The sequence below is a fragment of the Sinocyclocheilus rhinocerous genome, unplaced genomic scaffold, assembly GCF_001515625.1.
Source record: "Sinocyclocheilus rhinocerous isolate Xijiao unplaced genomic scaffold, SAMN03320098_v1.1 scaffold431, whole genome shotgun sequence".
Classification (NCBI taxonomy): domain Eukaryota; kingdom Metazoa; phylum Chordata; class Actinopteri; order Cypriniformes; family Cyprinidae; genus Sinocyclocheilus; species Sinocyclocheilus rhinocerous.
The window spans coordinates 516,722-531,709 of record NW_015624541.1 but is presented as its reverse complement, the minus strand read 5'-3'; the positions used below and the strand labels follow the sequence as shown (position 1 = coordinate 531,709).

General features: G+C 35.9%; 1 protein-coding gene across 1 annotated transcript in view; it reads right to left on the bottom strand.

Annotated features, from left to right (window-relative positions):
• The window catches only part of LOC107741120 (LIM domain-binding protein 2-like), a 64,796-nt gene that overhangs the window by 9,478 nt on the left and 40,330 nt on the right, over positions 1-14,988 (bottom strand). Inside the window, exons 3-7 of the mRNA XM_016553715.1 lie at positions 11,313-11,485; positions 7,912-8,034; positions 5,982-6,065; positions 3,751-3,874; positions 79-132 (exon numbers count right to left, since the gene is read on the bottom strand). Of these exons, the coding sequence (XP_016409201.1) occupies positions 79-132; positions 3,751-3,874; positions 5,982-6,065; positions 7,912-8,034; positions 11,313-11,485 (558 nt within the window). The remainder of the gene's footprint in view (positions 1-78; positions 133-3,750; positions 3,875-5,981; positions 6,066-7,911; positions 8,035-11,312; positions 11,486-14,988) is intronic.

The window sequence follows — 14,988 nt, the reverse complement described above, 5'->3', positions numbered from 1 at the left end:
ATGTATTTCATGGGTTTCAACTTAGACACAAAATCTAGCTTCCCTATTAGAAGATGATTCAGAAGATGAGACAAGTACCTTTTTTGTGATTTGAGGGGAAAATTTCCGTTTTGAAGTTCTGTGGATGTCCAGCTGAAATCATATCCAAAGCAAGATTTATTTCCCAGATAATACTTAAGACAAATTAAGTTGCTATGCATATCTAAGACCAGAAGACATATGCAAATGTAAACGGCAAAATCAGTGGCTCATTCGCTAGTCATACAAACACATATTTCTGCACAATCCCTGATTGTGAAAATTTCATGCAGAAATCTCTATCAGGAATTAGTTAATTTTTGCTTTATACACTACTGCTCAAAAGTTTGAGGTCAGTGTGACTCTTAAACATGACAAATGAAAGGTAATGAAAGGTGATAATTTATAAACAGGTATAAATATACATTGATAAAAAGGTGATAAACAGACTGTACAAGGACATCTGTTTTGATTTTCTGGAGAAGAACCTTTATTTTTGTATGTTTATCAGTGCGAGTGTGTGAATGATTTACTAAAACGCCCTCGTTTCCACAGATACACATATACACGCGAAACAAGGGGCAAAAAAAATTATCAGCATATAAAGACAACCTTCTTTCCTTCCTGTTCCTGAACACAAATGCTCTCCAGATTTCAAAAGAATGGGAGGAAAGAGGGAAGTGAAGCTAATAAGGAAACAACAATTACAGAAGATCCACTTCGATACGGATTGTGAGAAGGCCAGTGCTGACGAGAGGATGGGTTTCATACAGGGTTTCACCCACAGGGAGCAGATGGAGGATGTGTTTCAGTCTCATACATGTCATGTTGTTACTGTTTAAATCATATTGTATATGTAAACCCGTCATGTGATCTAAAGACAAGTTTAAAGGGGTCATATGATGCGATTTAATTTTTTCCTTTCTCTTTGGAGTGTTACAAGCTCTTGGTGCATAAAGAAAATCTGTAAAGTTGTAAAGACTAAAGTCTCAAATCCAAAGAGATATTCTTTATAAAAGTTGGTCAATCACAACGCACTGGATAGCTGGCTAATCAGAGCACACCTCGCTTTTCAGACCGATTAGTTTTGTAAAAATCGACGCGTTTCAAAAAGGCGGGGCATAGAGGAGAAACAATAATGTACAGTATGTGGAAAATAATGTGTTTTTTTTACTTTAAACCGCATAAACACATTTCATTACACCAAATACACAAAATAATGTTCTTTTTAGCAGCATCATATGACCCCTTTAAATCATTCATGTTGATTGATTTGACCCCCTGAGGAACATAGAGACATCAAAAGCTGGAGATATCCACTGTCTAATCCCCACTGACGTAATCTACCAAATGTGGTGTATTTAAGAGATTTTAGAAAGGATATGTGAAAAAAGAGGACATCTATTCTAAAAATTCACAAACTGACCTGTAACCGTCCTGTTTTTCAACAGCAATTGGCAATAGTTGAAACATATTTATCTAAAATATTTGAATGTATGTTATTTATGAATCCAGCAGATAAGGTAACAGAATATAGTGTAATCCTTGAAGTGTAATTGCACCTTAATATTTTCATGTATAAAGACCCATTTATACAGAAATATTAAAAATAAATCTTTTATAAATGTGTAAAGTTGACACTGCTCTTTTTTGATGTATCTTATCTCTCAAAAGAATAAAAAAAGATTAATCACATAATTATTTCTTTTTTTCAGAATTTATTATAAAATTATTTATTTAAGAAATAAATTAATAAATTGTTTTTCTCTGCTTAACTATATATATATATATATATATATATATGTGTGTGTGTGTGTGTGTGTGTGTGTGTATCAGGGGCGTTTGAATTTACATTTAATGAATTTACATTTGATTTAAAAAAAAAACAAAACAACTAAAACTGTGACCCCTCATTTCAGAACACCACTGCACACCACTGAGATATATATAGATATATACTGTATACATATGTATAATGTATACACATATGTATAATGTATACACATTTCATGAAGTGTGTTCGACTTGAAGCGGCGCTGGGTAGATCGATCGGTGTATGGCATCAAAGTACCGCGAGAGTGATTTGAAAGCATGCAGAACCGTCTCTGCTCTCTATAGCTCTCGCAGTACTTTGATGTCAAACACTGATGATCTGCGCAGAGCCGCTTCAACACAGAACACACCTATACAGCAGATTGGTGACGAACATGATGCAGGACAACTCACTGCATGATGAAGCCTATAGAATGCAGTTAGAAGCTCCTAAAATTCAAGATACTGGGGCAAAAATGCCCCTGTATGAGTTTCTGTCTAATATTTATATTGTATATAGTTGAGCAATATCACACGAGTGCTGTTTTGTCCAGAACAGCACGAGTGCAAATGTGATATTGATTTTGAATTTGGTGAACCAATGTGTGACGAGTGGGGCGGGGCCGAGAGCCGTGGGAATGGAGAGGTTGTGGCTAGAAGGGATACAGCAAAAACCGGAAGCTAACAATAAATAGAATTTTCTACCTATTAGATTGTGTTTTATTAACGTCTACACCTACCCCAACCCTAAACCTACCCCCAATTATTGTTGTACAGTGTGAGAAAAATTACGCTATATTGATGTGAGCATGCCCAGTAGTTTTTGCTGTATGCCATCTAGCCTTAACCAGCCACAACCAGCCTTAACCGAACGGAGTGAGGCCTGGTGGAATAATTGATAATGAGGGACACCTGCGCCACACACCGGTCTCGAGTCCCACGGAGGAGCTCCAGAAGGATAAAAGGAGGAGTAACGACAGTGAAGGACGAGAGAGGACCAGGCCTGGATTTTATGTTGTTGTTTTATACGGCAGTCGTCCGTGAGGTGTTGCAGCTTTTACTTTTCGTTTTGTGCTCGTTTATTTGTTTATTAAAGTTTTGTGTTTAAATGTTCGCCGGTTCCCGCCTCCTTCTTCCCGATCTACGACCTTTGTTACATAATGATTTAATGGCCCATTCATAAAGACAGCCATTTACTTCATTCCTGAATGAATCAGCTGTTTGAACGAATCGAATGAATGAATGAATGACTCAATTACTTATTCATTAAGACATTTACTACCACCTACGGGCAGTTCTTATTTAGAGTATAATTTCATATTTACAAATTAATAAAAAATCTGGGAGAAGAAAATCCATATCCATAATATATATATATAAAAAAAAAAGAATTCAAGGAATAGTTCACCCAAAATTAAAAATGAAAAAAGAAAATGAAAGGGAAAAATTTATTTCGAAAGCTACTTTTTGTAACATCTATTTCATGCTATTCTCATGTAACGTAGTAATGGCTTAAAATGATCTTTTGTGGACAATTTCTTAGCCAAATTTGATGTGCGATTAATATGCGATTAATTAGATTAATCAATTGTCACATTGTGTAATTAATTAGATAAAAATAATTTTAATCCACTGACAGTCGTATATATATATATTTGTTTTTTTTATTTTGACTTAAGTGACCAAATACATTTTGGGGTCGCTGTAAGTTTGCAGGATGTCTGTTCTAGTCCACCTAAGAGTGTAAAACCACAGAATTCCCACTTGTTTTCCCTGACAGGTCCCACAGAAGAGCTGAACTAGAGCATATTTCCCCAAAGACCATGACGTTAAACACACACATCCGTAAAAATCTGATAGAGCACAAACTGCTGCCATTAGGAGCGTCTCGTAATACAGAGGACGGTGATTTGCTGTTACCTGGAGGGGCCACCATTCTTTGCCACTTCTGGAACAGACAGGTCTTTAGACAGTCTCTCGGGCTGAGGTTGTAGGTCTTGTGTCGGGACATTAGCTCTTGCATCGGCTCCAGAATGACACACAGCTAAGAGAAACACACACAAGAAAAGTAATAATTTACTGTCAGTTAAACCATTTTAAACATTTAACAAAAACATGTAAAATCACACCACGGGTTGCCTGAAATTCACACGGATACACATACACACAAATCATTTCCCATTGACAGGATCGTATCCCAACACTGCTGTATCCTCTCACTTCCACAGGTCCAGGGAAACAATCTCTGGATCCGGGCCCACAGAGCAGGGCTATTTCTAGTCTGAATGCGAGGAAACCTACAGGCTTCCTTGTCCATCTCTCCGAACAGTGGTCTTGTTGCGTCCGAGCACAGGAAACACCCTTGGTGTGGATTTACTGATAAATGCGATGAGACTAATGCAGGTTTTTCAAGCGACGCTAATGAGTCACTTCTACGAGGTATTTTATAGCACACCAAAGTAAGGATCGTGAGAAATTACCCCGGTGAGAGCAAAAATGATCTTGTTTACAGGAATTACAGTGTGCTGCTAAAATCCCTGAGGTTGACCCCTCAATTAAGTCAGTCAAAAAATTATGAATGATTAATCTTTTTCAGAGCCCATTAAGTATATGTTTTTTTTTTTTTTTTAGAAATAAAAATAGATGACAAACAACCTGACTGTATATAATATATACACCATGGCTGATCAAGTGCAATGAAATATATTAATTAATTGCCACACTGTGCTGCTGAAAATATATAATACAGCTGAAATATATAATGTACAAAACCCCTCTGTCCAGTCCAATAGTGTAAAAAACAGGTGCAGATTTGGCTGAAGGCACACAGACTTGCTGTTACAAGAGCTCCGTCTAATCCAAATTTAATTCACAATTCGGCTTAGGCTGCACTCCTGCATTTTAACTCTGCATTTATAAGCAAAGCTGTGCGTTTAATGCGTGGAACAACAACGGAGAAAGACACACTCAGTGGGAAAAAAACGGTTGTTCCGAAAACCTTGATTAAGCCTTTTTTTCTCTATTTTCCCAGCAGCTCGCTATAAACAAGTTTGTGTTTTGCTGAGCTCAAACTCAGTGCAGAGAGAGACCCACAATGCCGCATCTCAAACGGGAACGCTCATTAATGTTATGCTAATTTTCTCTATCCAATTCATTTTCTCTCCCTCTCTTTTTCTCCCATTTGCAAAACGGAGCTGTCACTCAAACTGAAATGATGAGAATAAACAAAGCCGCCATGAAGCTGGCTAATAAATTCTGAGCAGTTTTAACACACACACACACACGTTTACTTAGCTATCTAAATGGGGAAATTCCATAGGCGTAATGGTTTTTATACTGTACAAACTGTATATTCTATCACCCTACACCTAAACCTACCCCTTACAGAAAACTTTCTGCATTTTTACACTTTAAAAAAAACTTTGTTTACTTTATATTTATACCAGTTTTACAAATGAGGACGTCCCCAAAGGTAGGTTTTTTGGAGATTTTGTCATGTTTAGCTCACTTTTGGGTACAAATTTGTCCCCAAAATATGGTTAAGTAGGTACACACACACACACACACACAGTTTTAGTCACTTTTTAGTCACATATAAATGTATAAAATGCACAAATACATACATAGTTTAAATATTTTTTTTCAATATACATTTTTCAATATCTATGCACAGTCTAAGAATTAACAGCAACATACAAAAATTTAATTGCTGTTTTTGTTTGGACAAGGTATCAGGGTAATATCATGGGTTTTTAGACATATACTCTAGTTACTAGGCTAGTATACAGCAGCGGATCTAACTTTTTTACTTTAATGCTCCCCGTTGTCTAACACAATATTCTAAGTTCCCCCCAATATTATAAAATGATTTCAGTTTTTGGAAGGGAGAAAAAAAAAAGAATTATGATTTCAGTTTGATTTTATGTGTTTTTCAGCACTTCAATTTAGATTATAGCTAGATTATTTTAAAATATCAATAATAATTCATTAATATAAAAGTCATCCTGCAGCTCCCTGGTTGAGAACTGCTGATATATAGGGTACCAAAATGCCATGGTATTTTCATCTGATGCCATCAACACACCATGGTATCTCCACATTACTTTTTTGTAAGGGAAATTGAACAAATGAACTATTTTTGTTCTGCCTACCCTGAGGTAGTTAAGGGTGAAGTTGGTCAGTCCCATGCGGGTGATGTTTTTTGAGAGCTGCTCCAGGACTTGAGGGTCTTGTGCCTGCAAGTGGACAAAAAAGGAACCTTATAACTTTATACAAACCCCCCAAAACCAAAGCAGGTTACTGACCAAAAGCAACACATATGATGCTTGTTCTTCATGCTTGTTTTATGAGACCCTGGATGTGGCCACATATTCAGGGTTGTCAGATCTTTATTTTTCTTTGAATATCTGAGGGACTTTCAATGTCTATGGTGGTTGTGGCACTGGATGAAATGCTTTTTGTGTGCTGGAGAGATTCCAGTGATGCAATTTATCCGAATCTCTGTGATTACACTGAATACATTTCTGATTCAGATTTGGGACATTGAATCAGGAGTGTGCTGCAGCTGCTAATTAATATTGATTGACTAAATGTAAATTGAAATTTTATAGTGCATTTCACTATGAATTACAAACTAAAGCTGTTTGTGTACTTACTGGGAAATCATTGACCAGATTCATTAAAGTAAATTGTGTTAAGCAGCGTGAGTTTAATCACATATCAATGACATCAACCAATCATAGAGCTCCTGTCATTTGATTGGTCAAGGCAGCCTAAAATAGCAAGGTATAGAGCATGTGAAATGCGGTTCCTCACTTTGCTCATATTCTCATTAGCCTTGATCGGATGAGTTTGACTCAATTTCTGTGCAACGTTACCCTTGTGTACGAGAATGAGACGATCAAACATGCTGCAGTAACTTTTGCACTATCCCTGTCAAAAATCTTTCAAAGCCCTTTCTCCCTCATTCACTCTCTCTCCCTCTCCACCGAAACACAGGGCCCCAAAGGGCCCAATTTAAGAGCATGTGAATTTCACAAGTTGCTGTGAACAAACTTTCTAAAACTACTCTATTTCTGAATCTACAAGGAGGAGAAATGAGTTAAAACTCGAATGTGGTTTAAAGCTCAATATATTGGGCTTAAAAAAGCAATGAGTCATTAAAAGTTGAGTTTTATAAGGAGAAAATGATACAAACCCCAGGTTTTCAGTTACTTTATTTCCTTCATCACAGTATGTCAGCTGTATTCATTACTCACTATAAATTACTCATTTGACCTTTTGATTGTACATTTTTATTTTTCATCCAAGACAGCTTTTATGTCTATGAATAAACTGGTTGTAAAAGTAATTTCTTCATTTATGCCATATGTAAAAAAAAAAATTATAAAGTATAGCAAGTAAGAATAATTATTTTATAATGATATACTGATATTATGATATATTGTCTAAACTGGATGCCCCACTCTATTTCTGACCTACTTCAGTAAAAATGTACAAATGGATTCTCAACTTTTGCTTTGATACGTACAGTGACTACGATAGTGCCTGGTATCGACACGTGTTAGGGTGCACTCATGATCTGAGTCCAAAATCTTAACTTTATTTTTTCTTTTTATTTGAAAATTGATGGATGCAAACCAAAATATAAAATTATTCATAATAAGTTGGACATTAGTGCAAAAACAAACTATGAATTTGAAATATTTTAAAGTAGAAAACAATTATTTGAATAACTGTTATATATTTCATAATATTAATATTTTTACAGTACTTTTGATCAAATAACAGCCTTGGTGAGCATAAAAGATTTCTTTCAAAAACATTAAAATGTCTTACCATTCCCAAAATTCTTTAAGGCTTTCTCAATTTTTTAAACATAAGCTCGTCATGTGACATTATTAATATCATTATTAATTTCATATATCATACATTTGAGTAAAAAAAAAAAAAATTTAAAACAGTAAAACTAAATATTATAAAATGAATAGCCTTGCAAAGGAGCTGATATACTGCACACACACCTGCAACCAAACCATTTGATAGCAGAGTCCTAGGATGGAGTGATGATATCAAACTCACATGCATGGCGAGAATGCTCCGTGGGATAAGTTCCCGATACTGTCTGATGCTGAAGTGCCATGTCTTGATTCTCATCAGATCATCGAAGGCGAACTCCAGAATCAACCGGCCCTCTGTACACACCTGAGAATGCAAACATTCAGAAACCTATAATGTATTTAAAGACTACGGACATTAAAGACTAGGTCTCTTTCTCATCATGAAGAAATAAGTTTAGTCAAAAAATGCAAACTCAGAGAGTGACAGAATGCATCACCTTAACGCAGGTGATATTTTTCAGATATTATGTCAGAGTAGTTGGGCATTTCAAACCAGATGATTGAGTTTCGAAGCCATTTCCTAATAAAAGGTGTTTATGTTGTATACCTGAACTGAAGGCCAAAAAAATTGAAAATCTGGAGACGAGCTTACACAAACACAAAACAACAAAATGCTGAATACATGGAGAGGTCATTAACCATTAGCAATCACACACACAAAAAAAAAACAGGATGAGAAAAACATTTTGCTGAATTTAGTGCTGCACTACTCGTAGCCACCAATGTTCTGTTGCTGGGGCAACCGGAGGAGGAGGAGGTGGAAGGGAGGGAGAAGAAGGGGGGTTGGGGGTGGGAGCGTCAGCTGATTAGTTGGCATGGCAACGGCAAAGATGTAATCCCACCAGAACCACTCTAATCAATGCCCTCAGCACAGATGGTCCCTGGAGGATCAACAAGAAAAGTGGCTGGCGGGAGAGCACAGCGCCATCACATGACCACACTCTTTCACATTCTCTCGCTCACTCTCCCCACTTTTTTCATCTTCTGTATGCTTGGAGACGAGCTTACACAAACACAAAACAACAAAATGCTGAATACATGGAGAGGTCATTAACCATTAGCAATCACACACACAAAAAAAAAACAGGATGAGAAAAACATTTTGCTGAATTTAGTGCTGCACTACTCGTAGCCACCAATGTTCTGTTGCTGGGGCAACCGGAGGAGGAGGAGGTGGAAGGGAGGGAGAAGAAGGGGGGTTGGGGGTGGGAGCGTCAGCTGATTAGTTGGCATGGCAACGGCAAAGATGTAATCCCACCAGAACCACTCTAATCAATGCCCTCAGCACAGATGGTCCCTGGAGGATCAACAAGAAAAGTGGCTGGCGGGAGAGCACAGCGCCATCACATGACCACACTCTTTCACATTCTCTCGCTCACTCTCCCCACTTTTTTCATCTTCTGTATGCTTCTCCTGCTCTCTGAATCTGTTTTTGTTTGTCTCATTCTTTCTCCATCTCTCCTTTTTTGTCTTTCCATCCTTCGTTCAGCAATATCTCTCAACATTGTAACATGCTGAGGAAAAAGCAAAGTGAAAATGAAAGCATCTGTCTTTCCCTTTCCCTCTGTACTGTACTGTACTGTACTGCAGTGTCCAATATTGGATATACTGTTCTGTTGTTGTTTTTTTCTGCCATGACGTCATTTCCACCCCATCTGAAATCATCATTTACTTTGTGAAGGAAATTACATTTTGCAGTCTCCTTAGTCTTGATATGGTTAATTTCATAGCTAGCATTTTTATGTATCAAAAATACACACAATAACATGTTATTTTCACAGATGTAAACCTTGATTGCAAATAACATGCCTTTGGAAAAAATGTTAACAAGTTGGTTTAAAAGTACACTAACTTTTGAACAAATTTTATTGGGTGAAAAAATTGTTGACAGTTGAAATTTGTGTAAAATCTGATATTATTTTCACATACTAAATACTGAAAAGGCATTTACTTAGGTTCTCATAGTTTTAAACATTGGTAATTTTATAATTTTATTATTTCATAGATTGTGATTGTTAGTCTGGGTGTGGGATTGGGTAAAACTAAATCTACAGATAAAAGCCATTTGAAAAGTGCCAAAAATAATTAAATAATGCATGGTGAAATAAAATAATAAAATACAATAAAAAACAAAAAATGCATACAATACAATAAAAATAACATTAACAGTTCTCAAGACATTCTTTTGCCTTCATATAAAAATGAAAATGGTGAAATATGTTAGTTTTGATTAAATCAATCAATCAGTCAATCAAACGAACAACACCTGGGGCATAAAAGTGCCTGTAGATGAAAAGAACTAAATATATGAATGAAATTTTCTCCAATTGTGTACAAATATGCAAATAACTGCAAAATATCTGCTATTAGGTTTTTGACAATTTCTCTGAATACAGCACTTGATTAATAAAGTACAGCTGTGATTTTGTAATCAGTGGCTCAAAGACTAGTGGGTCTCAATTCCTCTGTAATGATAAGTACACGGGCTCTTGTATGGATTAGAGTGGATTACTACATATCAGTGTGTGAAAATAATCCAAAGTGCTTGATGGACAAGGTGGAAACATAAAATCTGTTGATAAGTGGTTTAACCCTCTGATGCATGATGTCCACTACAGCTGACAGAACTTTAAAAGCTATTTGTAACCACTGAGGGTGTGACGTTATATCCAAACCACCATGGGCCGATGGCCTTTGAACCGTTCTCATAATTCTACAATATGACTGTCCTCTTTATATGTCATTGTATTTTTTATTATTACCATTTATGACAGCAAGAATTCAATCTGCAAAAGTGGTGAAGCATCAAGTAGCTCTATCTTATATTCCAGACAGCCTTTCCTGAGGCATAAACCCTCACACAAATAGAAATACAACAGTTATAATGTCAAATGGAAGTGATCTTTATAGATCAATTGCAAACTGCATATATAATGAGTAAAACAGTTATGCATAAAAAATGACCATGGCTTGTAATTTTGTCTCCACCTTTCAAATGCAGTGAAATGTTTGTGTTATGCTTGCTTTGGTGTCCTTGTTTAGTGCATTCAGACTGTAATGCTGAAATAAAATCTTACCAACTTGCTTCTATTATTATCATCATTTTTTTTACTATGACAAGGAAACTAATCAAAAACTAAAGTATATGACAACACACAGAGTGAGTACTAAGTAATAGATTCCAAAGCTGCCTGAAATATGTCACGAGGATTCCTAACGACCTCCATCAGTAAACACATAGAATAATGGCTGTGATTAAAGTAGTAAATTATCACGCCTGCCATGTTTGTTTGTTCTATTAGACAGTTTATGGGGTTTATCACAGGGAATGTAAGAACTGAATGAAACAGATAACTGTGTAATTTCTCCTGCACTTTGAGGTTACGATAATGAGCAAAAAAGCACAAGGAGAACAAAGAACGCATGTGTTGTTGACAAAAAGAGGTGTATCAGCACCTCATCATCTACAGTATTAATTCATTTCAAAACATTGTGCCTGTTTAGAACATGGTGTCACACTCACACACACACACTCACACACACACACACACACACACACACACATACACTCTCCCTCTTTACCTTGGTGAACATGGGCTTGCCGTGTTGTGTGACCATGGTGCACTGATCGCAGTCTACAGTGATGCAGGAGTTGTGGAAGGACTCTTTGGAGTGTTTCAGGATGTAGTAGAGGTCTGACACGCCACCCTCAAAAACCGTACTGAAGTAACGAGGAATGAGCGTCCGCCCGATTGCTGAGGAGGAAAACAAGATGTCATTTACATTGCATTGCATTTTGTTGAATGTATTCCTAAAATGACTCGAAATGTCTCCATATCTCTTAATTTCTCACTGTTTGTTACGCTACATTATTAACAAATAAGACTGGTGTCCTACATCCAAGCAATTTCTTGTATCTTTCTTGAGATACAGTCATGTATGAATTAAAAACGAACAAAAACTGTTCCTGAATTCCCTCAAATGGTGTCACCGTGCATCAGCACTGACATAGTAAGACTGGGAATTTTTGATAACAATTGTTATATATTAGCCTAACTGATATGAAATATTATAATTTGTTTTTGCAAACTGTGTTTACAGTAACCTGCCTGTGGTCTTACAAAAAGTTGAGTTGGAATACTTATTCTTCCCTGCAGCTGGAGATAATTATGCAACTTTTTTTCTGTTGTTGTTTAACAATGAACAAAGACAGAGCCCCTGTCTGGATGTGTGGCCTCAGGTTGATCTGCACTGTTCGATTTTTTTTTTCTTAGCTTGTATTCTTGCTTCACTACAAAAAACTATAGAATCCATTATGTACATACTGCAACAAATACTTTTCTTAATCAGTATTTTTGTCAAGGTTTCTAATAAAAATGTTAAATTAAATTTTTTTTAAATGAATTGATAAGTAAAATAGCATAAGATCTTGAATATATCTTAATGTAAGATTTTTAAACAAGCATAACGAATTAACATAGATCTCACTAAATTCAGATCGAAAAGGGGAAAAAAAAGAGTAATGAAAAAATAATTTATTTATTATTACCATTCAAAGGTTATTTTTTTCAAAATGATTTTTTATGTTTTTGAAGTTTCATCAAATCTGAAATTATTTAATAAAAAATACAGTAAAAACAGTAATATTATGAAATATCATTACATATATTTTAACATGTAATTTATTCCTGTGATTCAAAGCTGAATTTTCAGCAGCCATTACTCCAGTCTTCAGTGTCACATGATCAGAAATCATTCTAATATGCTAATTTGCTGTTCATTTTTATTATTATCAATTTTGAAAACATATGCTGCTTAAAATTTTTGTGGAAAAAGAATAAAAGTCTTATTTCTGGTCATTATAATGCATCATTCTGATTTAAAAGTATACATTTTTTTTTTTTTTTAAATAAAAACATGCTGACCCCCAGCTTTTGAATGGAAGTGTATATATATATATATATATACACACATATCAGTACCTTTGGGTTACGAGTCCGACTCTCTAACCATTAGGCCACGACTTCCCCAGAACGAACTGTTCTATAAATATCTATATTATAAAAATGTATAGACATACATATATCTTGGTCACCCATTGAAAAGCTTTACAAAACATTTTAATGTGCATTTAGCTGGACATCTTTGGCCAAGAAAGAAGCAGACACGCCCACAGAAACAACTTGTACTTTTTGCGAATGGCTTTGCAGTGTTAACTTATCATTTTAATATTGAAACTGAACGGACGAGCAGCCTTATCCAGCTTAGCGTCTGATTTCAGGCAGAAATAATCCATTTTACAGTCAAACTCCCCTTTGAGAGAAATTATGTTTGTGCCACCAGCCCTGAGGAAGCGGAACGGGGGTGGTGGAGGAAAAGAGAGAGAGAACTTCATTTACCCAGCTTCCCTTAAGACAGCCGCCACTGCCGCCACCGGTTAAAACTGCACGGGCAGAAGGAGAAAATGAAACAGCTGCAAACGCGGCCTGTTTCTTAAATTGGCTAAAGTCTGGCATGACTAAATCAACACATAAATACTTGGCAGGGGGAGAGAGTGAGAAAAACGGGAGAAGAGGAGAGAGTGGAGGGAGAGAGAGCCCTAGCTTGAGTGTATAAATGAAGGTCTCCCTAGTGGTTAAGACACAGAATGAGCCGACGACGGGAGCTGACTGTTAATGAGTGAGTGCGAAAGAGAGCGGTTTGAAGGGACAGTGAAAATAAATATGAATCACCCATGAATGAAAGAACGGCACAGAATGTAGGCAAATAAAGTGCTACAGGGAAGGACGAAAGTGAGAGAGATACAAAATGAAAGGCTGACAGGCAGGGTGACAGCAAGGGGTGTCATGCTGAAGGGAGATGTTGTTACTGAGGGCACACCTGATTGCCCGCTAAAGTTCAAGAGCACTGTGGCATAGCGGCCCCTATGCCTAACCATGGGGCATAAAATCACAGACACACTTGCACACACCAAAAATAAGAGACGAGTGTGTGTGTGGTACCAGGGCAGCCTGAACACACAAGAAGCTCTATAATACCTAGAGAAAGCTATCTGTTAGCATTCACATTCCTCTAAATAGCCACCGATCAGCTGGCGCTCCAGAAATATGGGTGCTCAGTTCTGGGCACAGAACTGGGTTTTTGAGCCAATCACCTAAGCCGTAAATGCCATGTAACTAATTAATAGTAATAAAATGACATAATGACAATGCTGATTGTAAGTCCAACAAACAAACAGTCACTGGCAAAACCCCTATTTAATAATGAAATATTACTAATATCATGAAATTATAGAATTTATTAAAAATATAGAAATACAATAAAAAATTAAAATGTATAGAAATATAACATATGTATTTATATGTATACATTTTAAATTTCTGTGTTTCTGTTATAGATTTCTATTTTTTTTTTTAAATGCTGAACTTTCTATTCATCAAAGAATCCTGAAAAAACATATCATGGTTTCTACAAAAATATTAAGCAGCACAATTTTTAGCATTCATAATAATAAGAAATACCGTATTGGCCCGAATATAAGATGACCCTGATTATAAGACGACCCCCCTTTTTCCAGATGTACCTTTTGGAAAAAGGCTTTTTAAAAAACAAATTTTTTTTTTCTCAGTAAAACACATTTTGTCTTCAATTATTATCATATTACATATTTGTCCTATTTTAATTTTTGTTTTGAAAGTATGATAAAAACTGGTAAAATGTACCAACAATCACATTGAAAAAATATACACTTTTTGATATACTATTAAAAAAAAAAAAACAGGTAGCCCATCTGAATTAGGACATTTAGGCTATCCATCTAATAGTAGTCTACCAAAATCTTATTAACAGTAGAAGTTAAATCTTACTGTAGTCGTCAAATCTTGGTACTGTCTTACGTTTTAAAATCACAAAGGGAGTTTGGTCCCATCAGGCTAACATGACAGTCACGACTCATGCAGCTGTAAGGTTTTCTGCTTCTTTAGTTTTTACTCGCGATCTTTACAACACGCATTACATTACGTATTTAATGGCACACTCGTTTTATGCGTATTTGGCGCCACCTATTGTTGTGGGTGTATTATTGACATGTCAAAGTCTAGACCCTGAATATAAGACGACCGCGTTTTTTCAGATGTATTTCCAAGAAAAAAATATCGTCTTATATTCGGGACAATACGGTAAATATAAGAGGGTTGAGAATTTTAAAAAGAAAGTTTTATATATATATATATATATATATATATATATATATATATAC